This window comes from Denticeps clupeoides, chromosome 8, assembly GCF_900700375.1.
Source record: "Denticeps clupeoides chromosome 8, fDenClu1.1, whole genome shotgun sequence".
Lineage (NCBI taxonomy): Eukaryota > Metazoa > Chordata > Actinopteri > Clupeiformes > Denticipitidae > Denticeps > Denticeps clupeoides.
In genome coordinates, this window is record NC_041714.1 from 18,427,086 (window position 1) to 18,454,452 (window position 27,367).

The 27,367-nt window shown below is 46.4% G+C and overlaps 1 protein-coding gene and 1 long non-coding RNA gene across 6 annotated transcripts in view; one reads left to right on the plus strand and one right to left on the minus strand.

Annotated features, from left to right (window-relative positions):
* tanc2b (tetratricopeptide repeat, ankyrin repeat and coiled-coil containing 2b) overlaps window positions 1-27,367 on the minus strand; it is a 63,061-nt gene that overhangs the window by 5,950 nt on the left and 29,744 nt on the right. For 2 of the 5 annotated variants that reach the window (XM_028988202.1, XM_028988200.1), the window contains exons 6-24: window positions 16,885-17,033; window positions 12,697-12,862; window positions 12,317-12,547; window positions 8,907-9,035; window positions 8,186-8,221; window positions 7,695-7,976; window positions 7,228-7,352; window positions 5,226-5,457; window positions 4,974-5,143; window positions 4,238-4,845; window positions 4,034-4,142; window positions 3,438-3,560; window positions 3,125-3,361; window positions 2,651-3,046; window positions 2,470-2,563; window positions 2,254-2,387; window positions 2,050-2,173; window positions 1,783-1,958; window positions 1,545-1,677 (exon numbers count right to left, since the gene is read on the minus strand). In XM_028988202.1, coding sequence (XP_028844035.1) covers window positions 1,545-1,677; window positions 1,783-1,958; window positions 2,050-2,173; window positions 2,254-2,387; window positions 2,470-2,563; window positions 2,651-3,046; window positions 3,125-3,361; window positions 3,438-3,560; window positions 4,034-4,142; window positions 4,238-4,845; window positions 4,974-5,143; window positions 5,226-5,457; window positions 7,228-7,352; window positions 7,695-7,976; window positions 8,186-8,221; window positions 8,907-9,035; window positions 12,317-12,547; window positions 12,697-12,862; window positions 16,885-17,033 — 3,654 coding nt within the window. Of the gene's footprint in view, window positions 1-1,544; window positions 1,678-1,782; window positions 1,959-2,049; window positions 2,174-2,253; window positions 2,388-2,469; window positions 2,564-2,650; window positions 3,047-3,124; window positions 3,362-3,437; window positions 3,561-4,033; window positions 4,143-4,237; window positions 4,846-4,973; window positions 5,144-5,225; window positions 5,458-7,227; window positions 7,353-7,694; window positions 7,977-8,185; window positions 8,222-8,906; window positions 9,036-12,316; window positions 12,548-12,696; window positions 12,863-16,884; window positions 17,034-23,871; window positions 24,457-27,367 lie in introns of those variants that run through there. The other 3 variants (XM_028988203.1, XM_028988204.1, XM_028988205.1) reach the window with 2 other exon arrangements.
* On the plus strand, window positions 1,118-3,819 carry LOC114795247 (uncharacterized). The gene is made up of 3 exons (XR_003750486.1): window positions 1,118-1,200; window positions 1,567-3,037; window positions 3,144-3,819. It is a non-coding gene; the product is annotated as an uncharacterized LOC114795247 (long non-coding RNA).

Consider the following 27,367-nt stretch of genomic DNA (forward strand, 5'->3'; position numbering starts at 1 on the left):
GGAGAAAGAGATAGAGAGAGAGAGCGATCAGAAAGAGAAAGGTAGAAGAAAAAGGAACACAAAAAGCAGCAGTGAGAAGCAGGGAACAAGAGCTTCAGCCAAAGAAAAAAACTATAAGAACCACGTCATATCACAAGCACAGAGACAGAGACAGAGAGAGAGGCCTGGGTTCGCCGATTTGCTCAGTCAAGGACAACCAAAAATGTCTATTTGTCTTCATTTTGGAGAGACATAATCTGGTGTAAATAAAAGTGCAAGCGTGAAACGAAACACTTGAAATCTCTCCAGTGTTACCAGGGCCATAGAAGGAAGCACCACTAACTGTGACTGATGAGGCTGGTCATGTGACTTAATTAAGTCAAGTAACGAACCATAACATTAGGGGTGTGTATTGGCAAGTGTCTCACGATACGATATGTATCACAATACATGGATCATGATACCATTATATCGCGATATATATCGTGATACTGTACATATTGCAATATTCTACAGTACACTGAAAATTTGAGCTGAAATACAAGATGCTGTGATTGGTCTGTCATTTCTTGTGATTTCACTCTGCCTTAAATGCCAAGCTGTAATTCAAAGCACCCATCTGTACAGCACCCTCTATAGGAGTGGAGGTTGTATTCGTATGCTGACTCTCATCTCTGCTGACCTCACTATCGATATTTATCGATATTTTCTGACCCCCCTACATAACAGGATACAATTCAAGGATGCATGTGTGTATCTACAAAACAACTGTTCCTATCTACGTTTGTACATCCTAAAACTTTATTATATATAAAACTGTTTTGCTGATTATATAGGGGCCAAACTAACTTAATGGAAATTTTAATACATTGATGTAATACATTTTTACAACATTGATAGACAGACAGACAGATAGAGGTTTTGACAGTCAGTGCAAATTTTCAGAGCCAGGCGGAGACAGAGAAGGACCAGCTCAGCACGACAGGAAGAAGAGTGCACACGCACACACACACACACACACACACACACCCCTCGAAAGCGTCTATGCACAGTATACACAGCAGGGGGCGACAGAGTACAGTCGTTTCTAATCAACACTTTGCCCCAGGGGGGACTGATGCTGTTTACAGCTTTTCCACCCACACAAACACACACCGACACACACATGGACTGGATATGAAAACGCACAAGGACAGATTATCCTGCAAGGTTATCTTTTCAGTAAGTAAGCTGTGAATTCAAAATGCTGCTTGACGCTTTTTTTTTTTAAAAGGTCCTCTGCTAACTCGATAAATCTGATGGTCTGTAGCCAGATGTATGAGTTATGAAACTGACATTCCAGACAAGCCCACGTGAAAAACAATGAGCTGCATCCGAGTAGAAGAAGCTATTCATGATGAACCAGGCTACCAGTTATCAGGATAATTATATAATCTCCAGAATCCTGCATGCTTATGCAACACAGTAAACCTTGAACAAACTCTACAACTGCTGTGATACTAGTTACTAGATCTCCACCAGCACAGGGTTCGTTGAGAACTTGCTCATCATCTGCTGGGACATACCAATTTTGGCTCCCTTCTTCAGCAGGGCGGCCACAACTGACGTGTTCCTGCAGCCCACGGCGCGGTCCAGGGGACGCATGCCGCTGTAGTCCACGTGCTCTATCAGAGCTCCATGGTCAACCAGGTACTGCACCTGGACAAGATGGAGAGAGATAGAGAGACGTGTGCGGATCTCATAGAAGGTGTCCAACACAGCAGGTCAGCATAGATACTCCGGTAGGCTGTAGCTCAGTCTCACCACATCGGCATCTCCGTAGAAGGCAGCCAGGTCCAACACCGTACGACCATTCTTATCTGTGTGGTCGGTGGCCGCACCTTTCTCCACCAAGCAGCGAACCACTCGCAGGTGACCTTTCAGACATGCCCAGCTCAGTGCTGTAAGCCCCTCCCTGTCCATCAGGGTGAGGGAAGCACCTGGAGGGTCACACACAGGTCAATCATCAGTGTAAACACTTACACACACACGGTGCAACTGCCGGGTCGGGATGGACTGGTGGGTCTCTACCCTGCGCCAGAAGGTACTCCACAGTGTCCACGTGGCCTTCCGAAGCGGCCATCATTAATGGAGTGCGGCCCTGCTTGTCAACCAAGTTGGCATCTGAGCCGTGGGTCAGCAGAAGGTCTACAATCTAAACAAGAAAAAATGATCAGAAACAACAGACTCACAGTAGAAAAAGATAGGAAGACCAAGCCCCACGTGAAAACCAACCTGCCAATGACCTTCTCTCGCACAGCTGAAGAGGGGGACCACACCCCTACGACTGGGCTGGGCCACGTCCGCCCCCAGCTCCAGCAGAAGTTGACACACCTCCAGCTGCCCTCGCCCTGCTGCTGCTGTAAGAGCTGTGGACAGGAGGAGGGGGATGTCAGTCATGTGACAGAAGCCATGTGACAGGGTTTACTCTCTCATTTCGCATCACTCTACCTGTCTCCCCCCACAGGGTGTCATAGTTGTTGATTTGAGCACGCTCCGTTGTCTCCTCATCTTTTTCAGGAAGGTCCAGCAGGTACGACACAATCTGCAGGACACACAAGTTATGAATGTCTGTGTATGAGCATGTGCATCTTGAATTATGTATGTGTGTGTGTGTGTGTGTAGACAGTACCTCCGCATAGCCCATGCTTGCAGCAGCAATAAGCGCTTGTTGAACAGCTTGACTCTTGGAGAAACCTGTGTGTGGTGGCTCAGATTGGTGGGTGTGGCCTTGCTCAGGCTGGGTGGGTTCAGTCCCTTCTGTCGAAGGCTCCGCCTCCTCAGGCTCCGCCTGTGCCGTATCACTCCCCATCGGATCAGGTTGTTGATCTTCTTGATCAGGCTCTTCTTCGGGCGGAGTCTCTGGAGAGTCTTGATCTTGTATAGGTTGAGGCTCAGGTGGTGTGGGTGGTTGCCGCTGGCCTCCAGTCCCCCAGTCACACTGGATGAGGAACTTCACCACCTCCAGGTGGCCCCGGAGGGCGGCGTGGACCAGCACACACTGCCCATTTTTATCCAGGTGATCCACCTGAAAACACACAGGTGCATGTAGTGGTAGAACACACACGCGACAGGCAGAAATGATGCACTGATTTACCAAACTCACCATAGCTTTCCTCCGGCAGAGAGTGGAGACGATGGTCAAGTGGCCGGCGGCTGCCGCGTAACCCAGCGCGGTCAAACCGGTCTGGGAGGAGGAGTCAACGCTGGCCCCGCTCTCCAGCAAGAGGCTCACCATGTCACTGTAGCCCAGATGGGCGTGCACACACAGCACTGGGGCGTTGTGCAGCACCTCCGTACGGTAGTTCACATTGGCCCCGCCCAGCATCAGCAGCCGTGACACCTGAGAAACAGGAGGTCATCAGGAGGTCACGGCAAAAAGCTAATAATCAATGTATGTGGCGTGAGAAAACAGTCACCTTGATGTTGGGCGTGTAGAGGTTCCGGAGGGACGACAGGGCAGTGGAGAGCCCCTCTGTGCTGTAGGACACCCACAACCCCTGCAGGATGGAAGAGGAAACCCCAACCTTCTTGCTTAGACCCTGGAGTATATAAACAGAGAGAAAGTGGGGAAGTATTCAATCTGTCCAGGTTCATTTGAATGTATTTTCAGAACATGTCTTAGTGAAACAAATGAGGGATTACAATGATGGACATCTTAAGTGAAAGTGAATAAGTGAAAGTGCCAAATGCTGTAAATGTAAAATCTATTTTTGAGTAAAAAGAAAATCTATACAGATAATGTCTTATTTATGACTAAAAAGTAAACTCTATGCAATTATTTTGAATCATACTTATATTAAAGACAACATAACAAATAAAGACAAAGATCCATTCACATTCGGGTGCCACTGGTTCAATGGAAAAATCCATTTAATTGAAAACCCTTTTTGACACATTTTTAGCAGGACCTACAGGATATTGACTGGCATGGCAAAACACTGTTCCTAACAGCTTTTACTATAATTTTCGAGTGAGTTTAAATATGTGGTTTATACGTGTACATGGACGTTACCTTGAATATATGTGCTTTGAGAATATGGTGGCCCAGCTCTATGGTCTGCTGCCGGTTCAGCTTGTTCTGTTGTCTAGAGAACCAGAACGCCAGCAAGTTGTGACCGTTCCTGATGAAGAGAGGCACAAAGACAGAGCGTGTGAAGAGAAGCACTCCATGGACCATCTTCTTCATCAGATGTCTGAACTCTCCATCTCCACCCACCTGGGGTCACACAGGAACTTGGTCTTCTCTCCCTCCTCCCTCCAGATGAGCCACTCTCGGAAGGAGGGGTGAACAAACATACGGGTGCCGTCGCGCCGGCGGACCAAGAACACGGACAAGTTATCTGCCCGCTGCTGGAAGTCGTCCCAGTCCAGCGTGCCCTGCACGGTGCCCGCGTTGATGGCCAGGTAGATCTGCTCATCCGTCAGCGGGTGGAGTGACGCCAGCGCAACGTTCAGAAGCGGCAGCGCCCTCTCAAACGACGACTGGGTGGGGAAACGCATGTTGCACTGCAGCAGGTAAACCTCCGCCAGGCTCACCGGTACCACCTTGTAGCTGGAGCTCTTCAGCACCAGGTAGCCCTTCTCGATCAGGTCGAAGGTGAGTTTCAGGTACAGGTAGGAGCCCTGGCTCAGGGCCTTCAGGTGGGAGCTGAGTTTGCCAAAAGTGGTGTTGTCCATTTTGCCGTTGAGTGAGATGTTGTTCTGAATCTCGGGGCTGCTGTGGACGCGGTGCAGGATGTAGGCCTGCAAGTCCTGGTCGATGGCGTCGTTCTCCTCCAGCCGGTCCAGAGAGAGGTGGAAGAATGGCAAAGTTTTGGTGATCTCCTGCAGATGGAGGGGGTGTGAGAGAGTAGAGCAGAACGTTAATATTTATTAGTTCCAGTTTAACCAATTGTATTCACATCTTTGAAGAAAATGAGCAAGTTAAAGGTGCATTAGTGAGGAGATCTGACCTGCAGTGAAGTCCGCACCGTCACCACCAGCTTCAGCCAGGAAGGGAACTTGTCGATGGTCTTGTTGAGGAAAGAGACGATGGTGTCGCCGTAATCCGGTTTGTGGAACTCTGCCTCATTCAGGCCGTCGATGAGGATGATGAGATCCTCTTCGGCATTGATCTTCCTCTCTGGGTCACAGGTTCACGATTTAAAACGGGTGCACGTCTGAGTGTGTTATTATGTATGAGCCATGTGACACTGCTTATGTACCTTTATGGAGAGCATGGAGGGGCTCCAGCACCCCCATACGCAGAGCGTTGAGGGGGTCCTGCACACAGGATCGCAGGCTGAGGGTGGCCTGGACGTGGGGCTCCCGCAGCAGCAGCTCTCTAAAGGCACCCAGCTGCGGCGAGCGGCACAGCAGCGCCGCCACGTTGTGCACGAACTCCGGCACCAGGCAGGTGTAGGCGTTATCAGCCTGGCAGTAGTGATACGCCACCACCTGCAGGAGGGACACGAGCGACCTGCCTCAGCTTACATAGCACTTCTACAACAACCTTTTAAGACTTATGGACACACATGAAGGTTAGCTGAGCGCACACACTTAAACCTTTTGGGTCAAATATTATGTGCACAGATGAATAATACAAGCCGGTGTGACATTTCCTTTTTGGTCATTCTGAAAATAGTGTTGAAGGTTGGGGAATATTGGGGGACTGGCCATTGTAGGATGTACCTATGCTCAATAAAAAAGGTATTTAATAGAGGTGTGAACCTTCACTTTTCTCACAATTCGATTCAATTACGATTATCAATGCGTCGATATTGATGCATCGCGATGTGTTCCATAAATTATCTACACTGTCACTTGATACAAGAGTTAAGGTCTCATACATCTGTGAAGAAAAACTGTCGCCATTCAGTCTGCGCTCACCAACTTTGTCTGCAATGCGAGAACAAGGCCACCGAATGGACAGCACAGCGTGAAACTCCTACGCAGAATGGCACTGTACTCAGATCAGGCAGACACAGTCACTACCAGCACTACTTTTTAAGAATGTTTATGCCACCACCAGAAAATCACCAAGCAACGTCATTTTGATATAATCAATTGTTTTTTGCACTGCATTGATGCAGATTCGTCCACGTCTGAATTGCGATGGATCAATTATACGATTAATTTCGACACCCCTAGTATTTAAGGTCCATGCTGGGTCGTGCGAATGGGACCATGACTGCTTGATCTCCATTAAAACACTTGCTGGACTTTTTGATTCAGGTTGTTCTGTGAAAGTTGTTCAGATTGTTCTAAACAAGTTTCAAATGAATGTGAAAAGAGAAGGATTTACTTCATCATTCCAGTTCATTCATCACCTGACAGGATATACAGATTCAGGCTGTGATTAACTTGAGGTGATGTGGTGAGGTTTCGTTATGAGCTGTTTTGTTTTAGCATGTTCTTGCTGAAAGACCCATTTGATCAGTCACTGGGCTTTTATAAATGAACTTTCAAAATTTTATCTGAGCCATTAAAACAATGAAATGATCTGAAAAAAACTGACCACTGTCAGGCGGTTTCATCTAGTGGTGTTTCTTTATATGATGCTGAATAATGATCAGCAGCATAGAATGGTTTTGTATGTTTTACAAAATGCTTAAAAATGACTTTTAGATCGATATATATTTCAGATATTTTAGGTCCAAGACTTAAGACCACTTGCAAGTTTTCATAAAACTTTTTTTTCCACAAAATATTTTGTTTTCTTACAACCAAACAAATCCATGTAGAAGTGGTTTGGACATTCATATCACATACACACAGTGGCGTAATCAATAGATCAGCAGTATGTATGGTTCTCTCCTGGTGGACCGCGACTCTGATGAATGATTCAGAGACTGTCTTTGTTGAAGTGCAGCACTAATCTCAGCACTGGTGTTTACACGGCCTCGCCAGTTTAGGAGGGACCTGCAGATTTATTATCTCCAATGTACAGGTGCTTTTCCATGGATAGTAAAGGAAATGAGATAGATGATAATTTTCACACCGAACGAAGAGAGGGGGCAGAAGAGAAGTGCAAACGGAACAAAACACAATTATTAATGCATAGAAGTTAATGTAATCTAATATCCTACTAGCAAAATTGCTTTCTGCTGGAATAAATATTTTATGAGCTTCGTGGGCAAAGTTGTTTTTTCTTGTTTAAGCACACATGACTGAAACAGAGTGTGTGTGTGTGTGTGTGTGTGTGTGTGTGTGTGTGTGTGTCTCTACCTGAGATGCCAGCCTCCTCATGGCCTCCTCCTGTCTCCTCCTCATCTCAGGAGTCCCCGGGCAGCTGCCCCCTCCTAGGGTTCCATGTGTTGGCTGGGACTGAGACAGTGGGAGACTCTCCCCGTCTGAAAATAGAGCAGGGTTGAGGAGCGGAGGTGATTATTACTGCTGATTTCGTCTTCAGGTAAAGAGATCAGATAAAATGACTGGTACAAACGAGGCAAAGTACAAGAAAAACAAAAAAACAAGTGAAACATTCCTATTAATATACTGCTACACAGTACTACACAGTATGTAACTAAACCCTTAATCGATGGAAACATTGAAGCATGTTGTAAGTCACTCTGGATAAGGGCGTCCCGCCAAATGCCTTAAATGTAAATGTAAACAGATTGCAGTTTTGAATAAACAAAACAAAACAGAAAATGAGTTTTATTGCATAGGGATAGGATAGAAAAGGTGCATACGTTTGGGTGAGGCCTGGGGGCTGTCGGAGGCTATTTGCCGCATGCGGTTGCCGTGGCAGCTGAGGGCCACCAGGCGCGAGACGATGGCAGTCTTGCCGTAGCCAATATTGCCCACCAGGACCACGCCGTGGTTGGTGTTGGAGTTTGCACAGGTCAGCTGCGCTTCGATCTCCTGGAAGAGCCAATCCCGGCCGGTGAAGACCGAGTCCACGGTGATGCTGGGCACCTCGAACAGCAGCGGCTTCAACGCGATGTCCTGCAAACGATACGGTGCAAAGTGTACTGCAGAGGGGACAGAGGGAGAGAATGGGTTAATTATAGACATACATTTACATGGATACTACACACACAAACGCATTTTTAACAGCTGTCTGAAGGTTAAACTCTGTCTTACTTGAAATAAATTAGTGAACTCTTGCACCAGTCAAAGCACAAATGAGGGTGATATGCAGGATGGTCTGCATGATCTAATGAGAAGCAGAGGAACTTACGTGACTGAGGCTGGCGGGGATAGATGTTAGTGGAAGCTGAGACAGACAACACAAACAAGGTGGGAAAAAGAGAGACAGTTTGTGTTGAAAGAGCGGCTCGGGCAGAAAGAAGAATGGTGGCTGGCAGGAGCAGAAGCTGGTGAAGGAGGAGGAAGATGCAGATTGCATCAGTGTCAATGAACTGCTCATAGGTAACACCTGCAGCTCTATCAATCCCTCATACTCACACACACAAACACACACGCAGAAGCAAATCCTTTCTTTACACCACAGTCTCCATCCTGTCCATCCAGCAAGAATAGGGGACGAATGGGAACAGTTTAGTCTGCTTATGTCTAAGACTCTGGTTCATAGCGGAGGAAACTGAACGCTGCTGCAGCGTTTGAGAAGCGCTCTGGCAGCGTTCTGACTCAGCAGGGGGAGACAGTGGATTGCGAACTGAGAGCTGAGAAATTCTTCATTAGATGGGAAGTAGGGCTCTGTGGAGGAGGAGAGACTCTTCCCCAGATGGAGGATGTGTCAGCCATTTCAATTATTCACCAGGTGAGAGTGACTCAGGGGCCAGACAGGAAGGTGGGGTGTGTGTGAGTGTGTCATAAGAAAACAAGGTTACCTGATGCCCTCACACCTACACACAGGCCAATGATTTTTCAATAGTAATCACAACAACAAAAACTGTATTTTCATATTATTATTAAGTCAAACACCCACACAACCTCACCTCTCAGGTCCTGCCCAGAGCGTGCAGCGGCCATGCTGTTTTGGCGGGGCATACGCAGGGATGTGCGAAGAGGGACGTGTCTTTGCTCATCCAGGTAGGCCAGGTCCTCCAGGTGTGCTGAGCTGGTGGCTGATGGGTAAAGAATGAAGTGTCACACATCTGCCTTGTCTACCTCAGGAGAAAATTTATGACACCTCAGTGTGCAGGTCCATCTAAGAACTCCTTCATACTGCAGCTATCTGTGTGTTATGCACACAGACCACCTTCTCTACTCCACACCTCAGGTTTACATCCCATTGTGACCCTGCCCAACATCAAGTCCAACCACTGCCCACCATGACCATCAGAAATTAACATAATTAACAGTCTTGACAAGGTCCTGCTCCTGTGTGCCAGTTTGAAAGTGAAAAGTGACAAAAAGTGAAAGTGAAGTGAAACACTGCAGCACAGCACACGGTGACACAACGAAATGTGTCCTCTGCTTTCAACCATCACCCTTGGTGAGCAGTGGGCAGCCATGACAGGCGCCCGGGGAGCAGTGTGTGGGCACCTCAGTGTCACCTTGGGATGAGAGAAGCCCACTTTTAACACATCCTAAGAGGTAACACACACAGAGAGATGCAGTTTTCCGACAGACACACACACTGCAGGGAGGGAGCGCCAGATGAAGGACTCTGCTGCAGGCCTCAGGTGTTTCTGAGGAAGCAGAGATTCTGCAGTGAAATTAATGCTGAGACACAAACCTGAGGCATACACTCCTCTTACACCACATCCTTCCTGTTCAGCTGTTATAACACAATACACAAATGTTATGACCTCCAGGGTTAGAATATTGCTAGTGTATGTGTGCTGTATTCTGGAATTGCTTCTGTCATTACTGGCTTGTCAGAAACCAATTCCTGGCAGGTCCACATCACACTCTGATCTGAAGCAGAGCTTTATTTTAAGCCCCTGTTTATTTGTGGCTTTCTGTGTGTGTGTGTGTGTGTGTGTGTGTGTGTGTGTGTATGTGTGTCTCCATGGTTCCACAGATTTTTTTTCCTCATCTGAAAATGAATCATCTTCGTCACATCCTTAGTCATAGGATCACAACAAACGTAATAAAAGAGCAGGAGAGAAGTGAAAAGTGACGTGAACATTGAGTCCTGCTGTAAGAACAAATCTCCATGATGAAGGTCACACAGTAGGATCAGGGGGTCATTCCAGCCCTCGGCAGCAGGAAGCCAGCCACGTTTCACACTCATTATCCTGCCCACTCGGCACAAAGTCCTCGCGAACGGCTGACGCCGCATCCAGTTCTACCGGTCAGCACAGAGCGTCTCCACACCTGCTTCCACACAGGAGGGTCTCATGAACGTCTAAAGCCGGTTACTACTGAAAACGACCGTTTCTCTGCAACTGAATCCCTCCCCAGCGAACACTTCAGAGTTGGACATCTACTCATGAGTAAGCCACGCCCACAATGCAGGTAATTTACATTTATGGCATTTAATTCTAACAATATAGTAAAATAATACTTTAAACACTAATCAGGGCTCAAACAACATAAAACAGATATCAGAATCATTATGGCAGTGATGTTGGAGAGACACTTTATAAAGGGATGTGGGTGGAACCAGCCAACCAACATGAGCTCTATTGTTTCAATTAAGACACGATGTGGAATCCATATAATTTTACATATAGTTCCTATGAACAAGTTGTACTAATGTCAATTGCATAAGAAAGAACATAGGGCATCACCATGAATCTCTTCTCTCCTCCTTCTTCATCTTCTCTCACACAAAACCTATTCCCCCTGACCTCACCTTCATTCCCACTTCTCCATAATTCCTTGTTTTATCCCCACCTCTCTGTATTTTCCCCGCCGGCACCAAGGAGAATCCTGCAGAACGAATAAAAGTGGCCAGAGCTCCGTCTGAAGGACTCATGCTCATGTAATTCATGCCTTTTGGCAACAGCCACTTTTTTCATAGAACACTAATGTTTTGGTTCTCTGCCTCCCACAGTCACAGAACCGAAACTTGGAACATTTGTTGGTGTCAAAATTGATTTTGCTAAAGGCAATAAAACTGTACGAAATTATTCAGCATTCAGCAAGTGTTAGTCCAGTAATGGCATGCAAGATTCTCTCTCTCTCCTTCCCTCCACCCATCGCAGGAGAAGAAGAGTGGATAGCTGCAGCTCAACTCTTTTAGATGCTCCTGGTTCCTACACAGAAAAACAGGGCGTGAGAGAGTTTTACTGTGATCTACGCCCATGGCGAGGACTCACGCTCCTCACTGGCGCCACTGATTCTAGGCCTGATGCAAATATTTTCAGAGACTGCAACTCTGAACTTGGGCTTAGAAAATTTCACAATATCAATATTTATATATAATACAGAGGCTCCAACAGACAAAATACATCTACAGCAAAGTAGTTTTTGGTGCTCTATGAAGGAAGAATCCCATAATGCAACACAAGTAGAATGCATTAACAAGTAGAATGTTGTACAATTTTCATCAGATGCATATCAGGTATAGCTGAAGGGCATTAGATTTTCCTTGGCTACAAACGTTGAGCTACAAACGTTGCAGCTATAATGAGCTACAAACGCTGCAGGATTTAATCACAAGCAAGGCCCCAAATTCACATGCATGCTAAGAAAGTGAAGTTCTGGGTCTTTCTGTGCAGCTGGTAAGTCTCACCAGACAGACTTCGTGTAACACAGGCAAACGAAGAGCTGTTTTGCACTGTGATTTGACCATACAGACCGGTGTCTTCTCAACATTTGAAGTGATCATCAGGACTCAAGCGAAGCCACGGGAGCAGAAAACATCCAACGGTGTCAACGCAACCTGTCCTCCAGTCCTCATTAAAGACGATTCATTAGATGGATCTGGCGAGCACAAAAGCTCCCGGCGCCGAGATGTGAGCCGAGCGACGCTCCCTCGGATACAACTGCTCTGATTGCGCCAACAATGAGGCGACCGAGGCCCAGGAGCAGCGTGCCGTTACATAACTGACATTTCTAATCCACATCGCCGGATGGATCTGGTGCAGCTCGGCAGCTTGGGGGAAAGGTATTGAGACAGTTATGCTGTAATTGGCACCATTAGTCACACAATCAGAGAGGAGGAATCCACATTGTGATTTTTCATTTAGCCTCGCTGCAGGAACATCCTGCGCCGGGGCCAAAATTCCGAGCCCTTCATGTTTCATCCCTACCGATCGCTTAAAGAGGAAAGAGAGACACGCTGGACTGTTAACTGAAGTTAAACTGGAGGAGGAGCCTGAGCGGCGTGACCTCCCACAACCTCACACTCGTCTCACAGGCGTCTCCAACTGCATGGCATGAAGTCCCGAACATGTGATGCACAAACACAAACTACAAACCCTGACGGATCATTTAGAGACGCAGGACTCACCCGCGACAGAGTTGGGGCGGGGCAGGAGGTACAGGGGGGCGGAGTGAGTGAAGTGGGCAGGGTCGGGGATCTTGTTGAGGCTGTAGGAGGAGGCGGCTATGTTCTCATCGACACGCGACAGACTGGAGTCCATGGCCGACCGGTGGGAGTGGCGCAGCTTCAGGTTCCCACGCGAGCCGTCTCCGTGCTTCCCGCCACGATCCGCGTTCTCCGAGTAACTTGTCAGCGTCGCTGTGACACAACAGTTGGAGAAGAAGGTTAAAATGAGCTGTGGCCTTGACTAATTAAAAAGAACTTCATTACTTGGGCCACATGGAAGCCTGCTCTGTAGGATGTGTGGTGTGTGTGTGTGTGTGTGTGTGTGCGGATGTGTCCCTCACCGATGATGCCGCTGTCCCTGCTCTCCAGGGTGGAGGTGGGGCTGGTGACAGCAGCCAGGCCAGGTGTGCTGGTCGGGAGGGTGGAGGTGGGACTGCAGGCAGGTGGAGACGCAGTGCTGCTGGTCAAGGTGGAGCACGGACTCAGCCTCTGGCCGACGCCCATGACCTGGAAGAACACACAAATCAAAGTGTGCTTGTGTGTTTATCATATGGGATGGCGCACGACTCCATCCTGCAGATATATTCAATCCAAATGTGGTTAGCCTGACCCCGCCCACTTCAGACAATTAACCAGGGGATAGAAATGAGGCAGGGTCAAGCACAGCTAGAGAGGAAATAAGACGGACGATTGTTCTACAGATTCCTTTTTAAAACTTTAAACAACAGGGGTCAAAGTTTAAGAGCAAAGTTTGCACTCTAATACATTTTTAATTACAAATAATCACAGCAATTTAAGGGAGAGAAACAGAATGATGTGTGTGTCAGTATGATTAGCTGATGTTATGCTACTGAGCTTAATCAGCTCAGTGTCTCCACTTCCTGTTTATTTGTGAAAAGAAAACAAATATGAATGTATTTTGCGTAAGAATTCACATCTTTCCCCCATTCCCCACAAAACCGGCCGTATTACTGAGGACGACCCCATTCATCACCGACGTGGCAGAGATAAGGTGCAGCTGCAGCCGGGCTGATGCCAACACCACCCACCCATCCACCCACCCATCAATCCATCCACACGCCCCACTGAGGAGATCACATCCACTCTCCACCCACCGGGAACAGAAGAGCTGATGGGCTGAAAATCTGCATCACGGCGCTTCAGGTTAACATGCAACTCATATACACACACACACACGCACACAACCAATTAAGGCTGAAAAATGTTGCGCCTGGCTGCAGTGACACGGCACCGGCGGGATTTCGAAAGAAGTGACTAACGTTGTGCTGTCTCCACTCCCCTGCAGAATCTAATTATTACGATGGAACTTTTAAAAATCCCCCCCACACACACGTCCCAGCAGCTTCTCAGGACTGGGAAACGTGAAGATCAGTACCCTTCACGTCCTTAACTGGAGAGTGAATAGCCGCAGGCCTGTAGATGTTTAATGTCGAGATCAGTGGCGTCTTTGTGCGGAGGGCCACGCTGGACTTCAGCGCTCGGTGAATAAAAAAAGTCATTTAAATCACTGGCACCGACTCCACACGCTTCAAGGAAACAAATCAAACTGCCCAGCGGAAGCCATCGGGATGTCGACAGATGAAAGAACCACCCATCTTCATGCAAAACACTTCAGCAACATCAACTTTGTCCCCTCAGAATCCCGCTGTGGACGTCATGCAGAGGTTCGGACTGAACAAGCTGCATGTCAGGAAAGTGCTTCACAGAATGTTCCCCGAGGTACGAAGCACATTTATTCATGTGGCGACGATGTACGTTCTAGACCTCTCATAACATGGAAGAGAGGAGGCCTGGAACCTCAAACGAATTCAAAGTCGTGATCATTCGCGATAGGGGCAAAGATGAATGTTTTCTATGTGAATGGAACTTTACTGCCCTCTGCAGCATTGGAGGGACAAGCGCAGAAGAGTTCTGCGAAGGCAGGATGCTGAGAAATGTGAGCTCCGACCGGTGACAAGGACACGTCAGTGCACGTAATCCTGCCGGACAAAGACGGACAAATCTGAAAAAAGGTGTGGGAGTAAATTCATTCTGTCCTCACCAGATGGGGAAACATACCTGATTATTTTGGACTGTTGGAAGACCTGTAACCATGCCGCTCTTCAGCTGCTGCCTGTTTGCATGATTTGTTGACTTATCAGTGTTCTCCCCCTCGCTCCCCTAACAGCCTTGGACGCCATGAAATCAATTGGGGAAAATAATTGCGGGCCGAGAGCTGCCAGCATAATTCTGTATGAGGCCGGCGAATGAAGCCGGGCTACGGGCCGGGCCTGACGCCGCTCAATATTTACATTGATGGATCAGTTAATGAGGCTCGGCGCTACAGAGTCAACACTCTGGCCGTAACGTGAAGTAAATGACGTGACAAAGTGATTCGGCTTGCTGCTATACGTGCTGATGAGGTCCACAGGTACCAAGCAGAACTGAATGCTGCTTTCAACAGAGAACCATCGTAAAAAAGAAAAAATACAATATGTGTATGAATTATATATAAAGACATGAAGAATGTCAGAGAACGAGTCCTCATGTTCCGACTGGAACTCCCCTCCCTGACAGGGACAGGAAGCAGAAAGAAATTCTCATGTGTCTTCATTATGCTGGCACGAAATTGAACCAATGCAAAACTGTACAATGTTTGGCATCAATCATCTGAATTGGAATATCTGTATCTCTCGGATACCTGCTGCAACCACAATACAGATTTGTGTTGTCCGGCCCGTCATGAAAATTCTAATAAAAAATCAGATTTGCATTGAACTGGATGATTAAAAAATCAATGTAAGGTCATGTGATGACAGCAGCGGAAGTGTCTGAGACGCGTTTCACGGAGCAGAAGGAAGCTTCTCTCCGCCGTATGCTGGAGTCCTGCGTTGGCCGCGGCTCTTGTCAGGTCCGTTTAGAGTGATGCTCGCCCCACGGGGAACTCGGCTAATCTGGCCACTACTGCCGCCCCGCCATCACGCCAGGCCTGGCACCCTGCCCTCACCCGGCCGTAACCCCGTGCCGGCACCACACGCTGCTGCCCAAAAGGCCACGCCAATCCAAATCACAGCAGTACCTACAGATCCACATGCCTGCATTAGGCACATCCGGAAACAATACTCATCTTGACACATTGTCCAGATAAAAGCAATTTCATGATATGACGCAAAAAAAAATGTTGTTGTGGCCAATAAAGCTCCCAGAATCTCTGGATTTGTTATAATTTTGACATACAGTGGAAAATGTTTGCGGTGGAGACCTAGATAGCACCTAGAAGTTAAGGGGGCATTCGCAGAAATGACGTTATCAACACCGTTCACCAACCACAACCTTTAGCACAGATAGGAAGTCGCGTTGGCATTTTTCTTGAATAAAATAAATCCTCTTGTGACGACACAACGAAATGTGTCCTCTGCTTTTAACCATCACCCTTAGTGAACAGTGGGCAGCCATGACAGGCGCAGTGTGTAGGGACGGTGCTTTGCGCAGTTGCACCTCAGTGGCACCTTGGCATCTCGGGATTCAAACTGGCCACCTTCTGATTACAGGGCCGCTTCCTTAACCGCTAGGCCACCCCGGCCCAAAATGCCATGCCAAGATGCGTTCAATTTTACACCAGTCTTGCAGAAGTTATATATACTGTGCAGAAAAGCCATTCAACGCAACCCTAGTTCATCTTCATCACATCCTCTCCTCTTCCTCACTGCCATATTGCGGTTCACAGTTAGAATGTTCCTCCGGTGAAATACTGCCGAACTCTGTAGAGAGGCCGATGCTGCTGTGATGCTCTAATCAGGTTGTGAATCTGAGATACAAATGAAAGAAGTTATGAAAAACACTGGCGAATATTAAAGCTGTAGGAGTTACATAATAACCCAATTAGTGGTAAACTTGTTTGAAACGGGGGGTCCGCAGTCCACTGGGAGAGCGGGATGAATTTTAAACACCAAACAGCCCAGAGGGGGGACGATTATTAGCCATTATTATATCAGATTTTAGGAGAGTTGATGAGGAACGCTGTGGTGTCGATCATCGTCCTTTGGTTCCGAATCGAATTCCAGCTCTAGAGGTTAAAACATGTCTGTCTGTATCGGTCCAGTGAAGCTGCCCATTTATCAAGATCTATTTGTTGTAAATGATGCCTGAAAAAGGGGTGTGGCTTCAGTGCCTTCACCACTGAACACGCCCCCATGGTTTAAGCTGGTAGTACCCTAGTGTGTAACACACTTGCCTCTGAAGCAGAAGACCACAAAGTCACAGGTTCAAACTGGAGCATAGCAGTGTATTGTCTTTAATTTACAATTTAAACAACCCTTGGCATAATTATAATCAAGAACCTGTTCTGCTGATCTGACTGTAAACCCACTGAGAGGTGGAGGTGTTTGTACAGTAGAATGATGAGACTGTAAAAATTATAATTAAAATGGTGGATAAATCCCAACTCCCAAAAGACCTAAAGTACAAGGAGAGATGAAGGTGAGTGTGTGTGTGTGTGTGTGTGTGTGTGATATACAAAATGACTGTACCTGTATGTCCTCGGGGCCCTCCATGCTGTACGGATGTCTCTGCGGGCCCTCGTTCACTTTGTCCCCGAGAAGGAAGCCCAGTCGAGTGATGAGTGTGTTCGCTGCCTCGTCCACCGAGGGAGGGGGGCCAAGCTCTTGATTCACCCCCCCTAACAGGGAGAGAGGGAACAGGGGGTCAACCGCCGAATCTCCTCCAATCACAACGCTGTAAATTAACCATCGTTGTGTACATGTGCCCCACTGTACTGGAGAGGAAACACACACACCCACACACACATAAAACCACCAACAACAGTGACAGTGTGCCTGAGACCAGCTCAGATTCTTCTCTGAGAACATCCATTTCATACTGCGCAGGTGTTTGTGTGTGCGGGTGGGGACGGTACGGTTATGGTGCTCCACCGCATTCCTCAGCCCTGTTCAAAGCCTCAGATAAATCCGGTCAATTCCACTGCGAAACAGCCTGTGGGCAATGTGTGTGTGTTCTTATTGTGATTAATGCTGGTTAGTTAACGTAATAATACTAATAGTCAGATAAAAATCAGCCCATGCTCACTGCATCCCAAAAACCTGCTCCACCACCCTCCGAACATCCACCTGACAACACACGGAGCGCTGGGCCGTCTGCAGCGCCAACCCTCGACCACGCCCCTCTCTGACATGCCAAACCTGATCAACTGGTCCGAAGGGCGGCGCTGCGCAGAACCACAAACTGAGCTGATCAGATGTCGGCAGTGAGGACCGTGGTTCCATGAGAACGTTCTCCGCCGTCGCTCTGCATGTGATATTTATAGCACATATATGTAACATTATAGGTGTACGAGTTGAAACGGCACAACTTTAAATACCCGCCGATGCAGACGTCTATAAACCCACACATACCTGAACACACACACACACATACAACCTTTTAATACAATGTTAATAATGTTGCTGGCGATGACTTCATCATACAGCGTATGAATTATAATAAGGTGAATATAAATTATTCAGACCATGAGAAATGACTGAATAAACAGCTGATGCCGGGGTAACCTGTTCATGTGAGGAATATCAGAGGACGAGTTCTCCCCTGTCATCCTCAAAAATTCCTGAGCTGCGAGAGAGGAAGACAGATGGTTGCCATGGCGACAGGCCGTGTTCTGAGGAGCGGGTCTCTCGTCCTTTCTGGACCCTGCTGTCCTGCAGAAGAGCCCAGCTGGCAGTGCTGGCACAGGTGAGGCTGTAGCCTTCACCTCTAAATCCCATCAAACCCAGAAAAAAATCTGAAAATATCACTGTAAATCCGGAATCTGTAAAAAGAGCTCTTACTTTGCCGTTTCCCGTCTGGTTACATAACGCAGTTTACACACGATCCAACACACAGGATGATCTATGGAGCTTTAATGAGAAGAAACGTCCCCATCAGCAGGACAGAGGCTCTGGGGACTCAACAACGATTCATTATGAGGGAAACTCACAGCATAGCGCGAGTACATTAAACAGACTGGAGGCAAACCAGGCCCGAAAAAAAACATTTTTCAGTTTCATTCTGTGCTTCGCTTACTTCTCAACTCATATATAAGACATACAAAGAATATATAAGAATCTGATGGGTGGATGAAAGGTCCATAATGTTGCAGCTAAATTGCTTCTGAGAGTGTCCAACAGAACCTTGTAGTAAATGAAAAACTCAGATTACTATTGTCCATTTTTTACAACGGGCTCGTTCCACAGCCACAAAGGGACGCAAATACCATAGTGTAAATAATATTTTATTGAAAATATAAGGAAGGAGTAATTATAATAGCGGTACAGGGATCTACACAGACAACCAGACAAAAGAAATGAACAAGTGGGAGAAGAGAGGAGAAAAAGGTACGTGCCAGCGTGGTGGGGGGAGAAAATCAGGTGTCAGCACCAATCAAGACAATAGTCCCCCCCCCCCGAAGAAGGAAGTGAGCCACCTCCTTAACTCATCCTAAGCACAGGTGTAATCAATTATTAGTCACCTTAAGACCCAGTCCTGCCCGTGCACTGACACTCCAGGACCTGAAGGGGGCATAGGGGGTCGTCACACCATCTGAAGAAACCAGATGCAAGCAGGACATGCCCTGGATGGTGAGTGGAGAAGACCTTGGTCCTTCATTTCCCCGGTATTCTGGTTCTCACAGTAACCCCATCTAAATCCCTATGGACATAAACCTTCACTGTATACACGATATTTCTTAATATCTACATAATAAAAATCACATCAACTTCTCATCATATCAACACAACTGGCCAGCCATGAATGTCAATGTTAGTACACTGTAAAACAAAAGAAAAGTTGTGAAGCATTATTAAGTTCCTGAAACTGCATGCCCATTTAGTTGTGGCATAGGTATGAAGTTGAGAGTTCTTGAAAATGCATTTATTACAGTGTCTCCTGTTCATCACCAGACAATAGAAATATCTATAGTGGTTTTCCGATCATTTTTTAAGATGTTATTCCACAAGAATAAGACACACAATGGAGGGTGAAGAAAAAGCCTTGAATATGATGCCAATGGGAGCGATCTAACTGCTGGTGAGGGTTGATGGCAAAAGATTGACAAACCGCATTAAACATTGTTTACCACCTTGTGCCATAGGTATTTCCATTCAGTGAGAGTGATTCTGGTGCAGACGCTGTGCACAGATATTTTGAAACAACTTTACACACACTTTAGTTAACAGTTTATTATAGATTTGTTATGTACGACTACACAGTAAAAACAAAAGCACATCCACCCACTGAGGTTAAAGTGACGCTGGTACAGGTGATCAGCACCAGTCACACAGGAGCGAATGAGGGAGCAGCGGCGCAGCACAGATGTGGGAAAGATGGAGGGAGGGGAACAGAGGAGCAGACAGAAGAAAAGCAGGATGGAGAGATGGTGGCGTGAGAGAACATCTGAGTCACTTGCCATATGAGACATGAAGCAGGTAGAGATGAGCTTCTAAAAACGGATACTAATTACGATATTCGAAATCCATCCTAGTAGAAAACATTTAAATATGTAATGTGAACAAACTTTAATGGAATTTGTTTAAAAAAATATTTGTGGTTACATCACCATATTCACACTGATGACATAACAGTTCAGAGTTGAATTATGATATTTTATTAACATATTACCCAACTCTTCTGCATGGAGTAACATCTCCACTCTGGTCTCATCAGGCCCTACAGAGAGCAACTCACTTATGGTCTGATTAATGATTAACTGGCCATGATATTCTGTAAATTGGCATAAAAATGCGAAAGAAAAACGAATCACAGAAAGTCAAATGCAAAACCCTGTTCAACATATGCTATTACTTCACTCACTGCTGCCTGAGGTCCAGTTTTTTGTATTCCCTTGTATGTGTAGATTTATTCATTGTTTGTTAGTTTACCCCCACACTACCTAGTTGTATTGGAAAATTGTATGTGACAATAAACATTTAACTTGAAATGTATTCACATAAATGAATGCAAAACACACACACACACACACACACACACACACACACACAGCATGTAAAACATTCTGCTTACTCAGTGAAAATCAAAACTATTCACACTGTCAGTGTAAACACAAAAAGCAGCTTGAGTGTGACAAATAAACAACCTATACACATTTATTATTAACGGCAGACATTTAATTACACTTACATTCCTGTTTTCACCCCCACGGTCAAGTCAACAGAACTCATCAAACACCGCGCAACCACGACACACTCACTCGAGCACAAATCAGTTTGTGTAGCGCACAGCCGTAGATGAACACAGCATGGTGAGGCTTCATACACACACAGTGGAATCAGTGCAAGTGGACATTATGATTTATGGCTGTTAGGACACTATGTAAATGTGTGTGTGAGGATAAAAGGGCTCCCTTTTCTCACACAGAGCCAGAGACGGTGCCAAGGCGTAGGCTTGGGAGAGCTGATGAAAAGGGAAGCTCTCCTGTGAATACATTTCTGCTGAATACATTCTGCGGTGTGCATACCAAGGAGCAGACTCACACACACACACACTCTCTTTAAACAATAAAACACACACCCATATACATACATAGCTAAGGAACTATTAAGAGACCAGCCAATATTCACAGCCAACCCAACCCAAAGATCTGCGCTATGGACCTATGAGGTTCTATAACATTTCCTGTTCTACACAGAAAGGGAGGTTCATAGTTTCAGCCCCACCACAGCCTTACAGTACAGCACAGAAGTGTGTTCTGTGGTCATACACAGCATACATTTCATATCAAACATACAAAGTCTGAGCTGCACTTTCATAACTGCCTGCCATGTTGATGATGATGCTCCATAGAAGGAAGATGAAGGGCATGCATCTGCACCATGTCGATAAACCACTGTAGTCTGAATTTTCATCCATTTCTGACTCTCCTCACTTTCGTCATCTGTCGGGGGAAGCCACGGATGGATAAGAAAGGATGAGTCTGAATGTGCTTCTTCCTGCTGGTCTGTGTGTGTATATGTGTGAGCAGGGTGTATCACAAGCCTACACCTGTTACACATCTACTGAAAGAGCCACAACAATCAATAAACTCAATCAATACAATGGAATCGGTGAGCTTGTGAAAAGGAAAAAATAAAATAAAAGGAAGAGAAAGCTCCTCACAGATCAAAACTCACGCACACACAGGTGATTAGAGATGATGAGCTCAGCACTGTATTCACACAGCCACGTCACCGCACCTGAGACTGTGTAAGATCGTACAATAGAGCTATAGAAACATGTCACGCGGTATAACAACATTGCACAAAAAAGCTAAAGAAACAAGTCACGCGGTATAACAACACTGCACAGTAAAGCTATAGAAACAAGTCACGCGGTATAACAACATTGCACAGTAAAGCTATAGAAACAAGTCACGCGGTATAACAACATTGCACAGTAAAGCTATAGAAACATGTCACACGGTATAACAACACTGCACAGTAAAGCTATAGAAACAAGTCACACGGTATAACAACACTGCACAGTAAAGCTATAGAAACATGTCACGCGGTATAACAACACTGCACAGTAAAGCTATAGAAACAAGTCACGCGGTATAACAACACTGCACAGTAAAGCTATAGAAACAAGTCACGCGGTATAACAACACTGCACAATAAAGCTATAGAAACAAGTCACGCGGTATAACAACATTGCACAGTAAAGCTATAGAAACATGTCACGCGGTATAACAACACTGCACAGTAAAGCTATAGAAACATGTCACGCGGTATAACAACACTGCACAGTAAAGCTATAGAAACAAGTCACGCGGTATAACAACATTGCACAGTAAAGCTATAGAAACATGTCACACGGTATAACAACATTGCACAGTAAAGCTATAGAAACAAGTCACACGGTATAACAACACTGCACAGTAAAGCTATAGAAACAAGTCACGCGGTATAACAACATTGCACAGTAAAGCTATAGAAACATGTCACACGGTATAACAACATTGCACAGTAAAGCTATAGAAACAAGTCACTCGGTATAACAACACTGCACAGTAAAGCTATAGAAACATGTCACGCGGTATAACAACACTGCACAGTAAAGCTATAGAAACAAGTCACTCGGTATAACAACACTGCACAGTAAAGCTATAGAAACAAATCACACGGTATATCCACGTTGCACAGCAAAGCTATAGAGACATGCCACACAGTTAACATCGCACAATAAAGCTATAGAAACAAGTCACACGGTATAACCACATTGCAGAGAAAAGCTATAGAGACATGCCACACGGTTAACATCACACAGTAAAGCTATAGAAACAAGTCACATGCTTTAACATCACAAAATAATTTATAGAAACCCTGTCACATGGTATAAGAGCATCGCACAGTAAAGCTATAGGAACTTGTCACACATTTTAACAACATTGCACAATAAGCTATAAAAACATGCCACGTGGCATACGAACATCACACAGTAAAGCTATAGAAACATCTCACATGGTCTAACAACATTGCACAGTAAAGCTGTAGGAACATGACACGTTATAACAACAACGCACAGTCAAGCTACAGAAACATATCTATCTAACTATATATGTCATGCCTTATGGAAACAGGAGTATTGGAATCCGGATGGAGGAATTTTTGACCATTCTTCCGTACAAAATCTGGACAGCCTGCTTCAAATTATCACATAGATTTTCAATGATATTCAAGTCATGGCATGAATGCCTTTTCATAGATTTAGTTTTGGTTGTTGGCTCCTAGGAATATCCAAAACCAGTATAACTTCAACCATGTGATTGATGCCTGAATATTATCCTGAAAAATGTGATGATTTTGTGTTGAATTCATCCAAATGTGTTATTATAACACATTCCAAAAATCTAAATGTAATCTAAAATTGTCACATTGTATTATGTCACATTCTTTAAATGTGAATGTAAATAGAATTGTTATTATATCACATTCTATAAAGGTGAACATTACCAGAATGTATTGCTATATCACATTCAATAAATGTAATGTAACCAGAATTGTGTATCTATATAACATTCTATAAACATTAACATAATTAAAATTGTTATTATATCACATTCTATAAGTGACGTTATCAGTATCGTGTTGTTTTATCACAATGTTTATGTGTGTGTAGTGACTCCAGCAGTGAAACAGTTAACGTGGGGCAGGAGGCATAAAGCACAACGCCCACATAACACACACACACAAACACACCTGCAATAAATTCAGTTGAAAGTGTTAAAGCGTGGTCAGGCAGTGCCCATCAAGGCTGTATTCCCAGGCACCCATAGTGGCGTCACCCCAACACCAGTCTCATTCACAAGACTCACACACACACACACACACACACACACACACACACATTTGTATATATAATCACTGCACAACACCTACAGAGATTAGCGGAAAAGATGAACAGCCTGGTGAGAAAGTGTGCTGTATGTGTGGAGGAGGTGCGGTAAAGGGTGGGGTCGGACCCCCACTCACCATGATCAGCCCAGCCCTGGTACTGGGGGGGCAGGCTGGCATAGGGCCGCAGCTGCCCAGCCTCGTCCCCCCTGTCCAGTGACGCACACAGCCCCTCCGCCTGCAGCCAGCGCCAGCTCATCCACCCAGCACCCACGCCCGGGTCGTCTACAGACCAGTCTCCTCTCCTGACTCCAGCTGCTGGAGCGCCAGTCCCCGCTGCAGCCTTCAGCGGCGGAGCGCGAGCGTGCGGGTGCAAAGAGAGGTGGAGGAGGGACGGAGAGCTCCAGCAGCAGCAGACTCTGAGGTGACAGACCAAGGCGTCATTTCTCCCACTCTGGGTTCTCCGGGTTCTCTGAATTCTCGTCTCAGCAGCTCTGACAGCTGAACATCCCGAAACACGTCAACAAAGGGATCAATGCAGCTTCATCCTGCGCTCCTCTTCCTCCTTCGGCTCCAGCAGCAGCAACAGCACACACCCTGAGGTTCTGGGTTCTACTGCGCGGAACACGCAAGAATGCAGAGCAGTGACCAAGTGAAACACACAGAGCGTGCGCGCGCCAGAGAGCGAGCTAGAGAGAGAGAACAGGTCTCTCCTACAGCGGATGAATGGTGCAGTGCTGTTGTTGTCATGGTAACGTGGGGAGGAGGCTGAGCGAAAGGACGGGGGGGGCGAGAGACAACGGGAGGAGAAAACAGCAGGACGGTTGTCCGGTGGGGGTGACGGCGGTGAACCCCCGCATCCTGCTCTCAGGTGAAGCCACCTCCCCGCACCACCCTAACCTTGGGTTGCCCTTGGAACCCTGAACCTCCGGGGGCGGCCATCTTGCTCAGGCAGACGCTTTAAAAACAGACGCTTTTATCCCCCCCGTCTGTGTTCCTGCTCCTCCTACGCGTTCAACGCGCTCCGGCCACCAAAATGGAAGCACTTACGCAAACTGGAGGCAGCCTCTTCATGCACAGGTGTGGGTCCTGAGTTAATGAAGATCATTTGCATCTGCTCATGGGACACCACATAGACGTCACTCTGCAGGAACGTCACCCGCAAACACAGCGACCTCGGCCCATGAAGAGAGGACACAACATGATAAATGCTCGCGGTGAAATATTACATCACATCGCAAAACTCGGCACTTCATTCTTTTATTGTTGTTAGTAGCCTAGTGGGTAACACACTCGAGTATGAGACAGAAGAGCACAACGTCACGGGTTCAAACCCCACATACTACCACTGTGTCTCCATTGTCTTCCATTGAGTGTCTCCACTGTGACTGTAACTACCAATTGTAGGTCACTCTGGATAAGGGGCATCTGATAAATAATATATAAATGTATATGTAAATGTTTTATTCTGTACACTGCTAATGTTCTTTAAGTCAACCAAACTGTAAGCAACTTTTGATGTTAAGCATTTTAAACAGGTCCAGTGAGAGATCTTGTATGGTGTTTGTAGATTTAGATTTAGACAAAAACGTCTAGATTTAGTTGTTTTGAGTGTTTACCACACAAGCAAACTTTAAAAACAAGCCATACCATTTTGTTTTAGGTCTCTGTGTATATGTGTGCATGTGTGTGTGTGTGTGTGTGTGACTGAGGAATCTGCGTAAGATGAAGGAGGTGAAGCTCTATCAGGCCATCTGCATGTGATCTGAAGTTGGGAAAACAAACCGAATCCCAGCAGCACCAACATCAGCGCGATTAGAGGAGAGTCGTTAACGTTCAATCCTCATTAAGATGCACAACTTGCAGCTGACAGTTCAGCCACCAAACGCAGGAGCAGTGAGGCGAACAAGGCGTAATGGAGGCGAGACACCCTGATCAGCTAAATCCAGGCACTGTATCTAACGAGGCAATTAGCATATAATCATGCTGCTGCATAAGCACAGGTATATTTATACATTTTTATTCTTAACTTATATATATATATATATATACACACACACACACACACACACACACACACACACACACACACAATTTAATGGCATTTGTCAGGAGTTCAGAATAATGTTCAGTTTCCTTTTCCTGCAGAATCGAAGACCAGTAAAGGAAGAGAATTGGTCTGGGTGGGAATAATCCAGTCGGCATGGATCATTCGCTCGCTCTCCAGCCCATTTGTACCTCAGAACCTCCCGCCTGGCACCGCAGCGAGTAGCAAATGTCACATTTCCATTGAGTGGAACAAATGACTGGGGGGGGAGTCTGCAGTGGGGCGGGGTGGGGCGGCCAGGGGGTAATGACAGAGCGATTTGATGTAGCCCGGGGACTAGAGGTGGCGGGTGGGAGTGGAGGTGGGGTCAGAACGTGCCGTTGACGGGAAATACGTGCCTCTGCCGCACAAGGTTAATAAAAGAGTTCTACTGGCGGAAGGGGGCGCGGTGGCTGTACTTCCATCAGGCTGGATAACGGGGTTGGAGGGCAGCCACTCTCACCTCCATCTTCAAATCAGCAGAATCTATGGAGGACCCCACTAATCGTATTGATTAGGGTTATTAATTAGACGGAGAAGTGGCGAGACGAGCTGCAGAATGTTTCATGAGACGATGAATCCACCTCACCCAGACAGAAGCACTTCTCCTCATGTCACTTCTGCTCACAACCTCAACAGTGACTTAGCAAAATATGAACTGATATCATTTCTCATGCATTTTTCACAAAATCATACCGTGTTCCCGATGACAATCTAAGAAAAGCCTCTCGCTATTCAGTGGGAGAGGCACCACTGACTGGAGCTGCCCGTGGTGGTTTACAAGGACACTCTGATAATGAGGTCTGCAGAATTATATCGCCCCCTTGATGTCTCCAGTAGAACTAAAAAAAGCTGGATGAATAGGAAACAATGCTCATAAATTCTATAATTGTTGGTATATTATTGCACCCCAAATCGCAACAAAGTGGAAATTTCACCATGACCATAGTTCACTGTTAACTGTAGACTCATGAGCTCCTCAATCATCAACTAGCCATCGACCAATCTGCTAATGAACCAGGCAGACCGAGGCTCCGAGTCCCAATAAATCAGAGACGATGAGCACGAATATGGAAATGCATAAATAAATAACCCGGCGGGTTCGTTACCTAGGCTACAGCAAACTTGCTGAACACAGTGAGTCATCTGCAGATCGTTCACAGCAAAACACAACCCCGGTGTCTAACACCGCCGTTACCACCACAGTCATTACAGAAGCACTATGCAACTCCCACAATGCACTGCAACTCTGGGGGGCACTGAATTTCACTCCAAGTGCCGGAGACAAAAACAGGCTCGGAGGAGCGCCGTCGGTCCCTCCATGAGCTGGGCATTTAAATTTCCCCCGGAGCCAAGCACCAACACACACGGACACTCTCAAACCAGCAGCTCCGAAAAGCGGAGAAGGATATCAAAGCTGGAGGATAATCAGAAATCTTGCCCCCCCTTCAGGAAACTGAACACATCGCAGCCTGCTTCCCATGGACCATCTGTTCCACCTCTCTCCTCATCTCATTCACACACCAGCCCAGAATAAAGAGCCCCAGA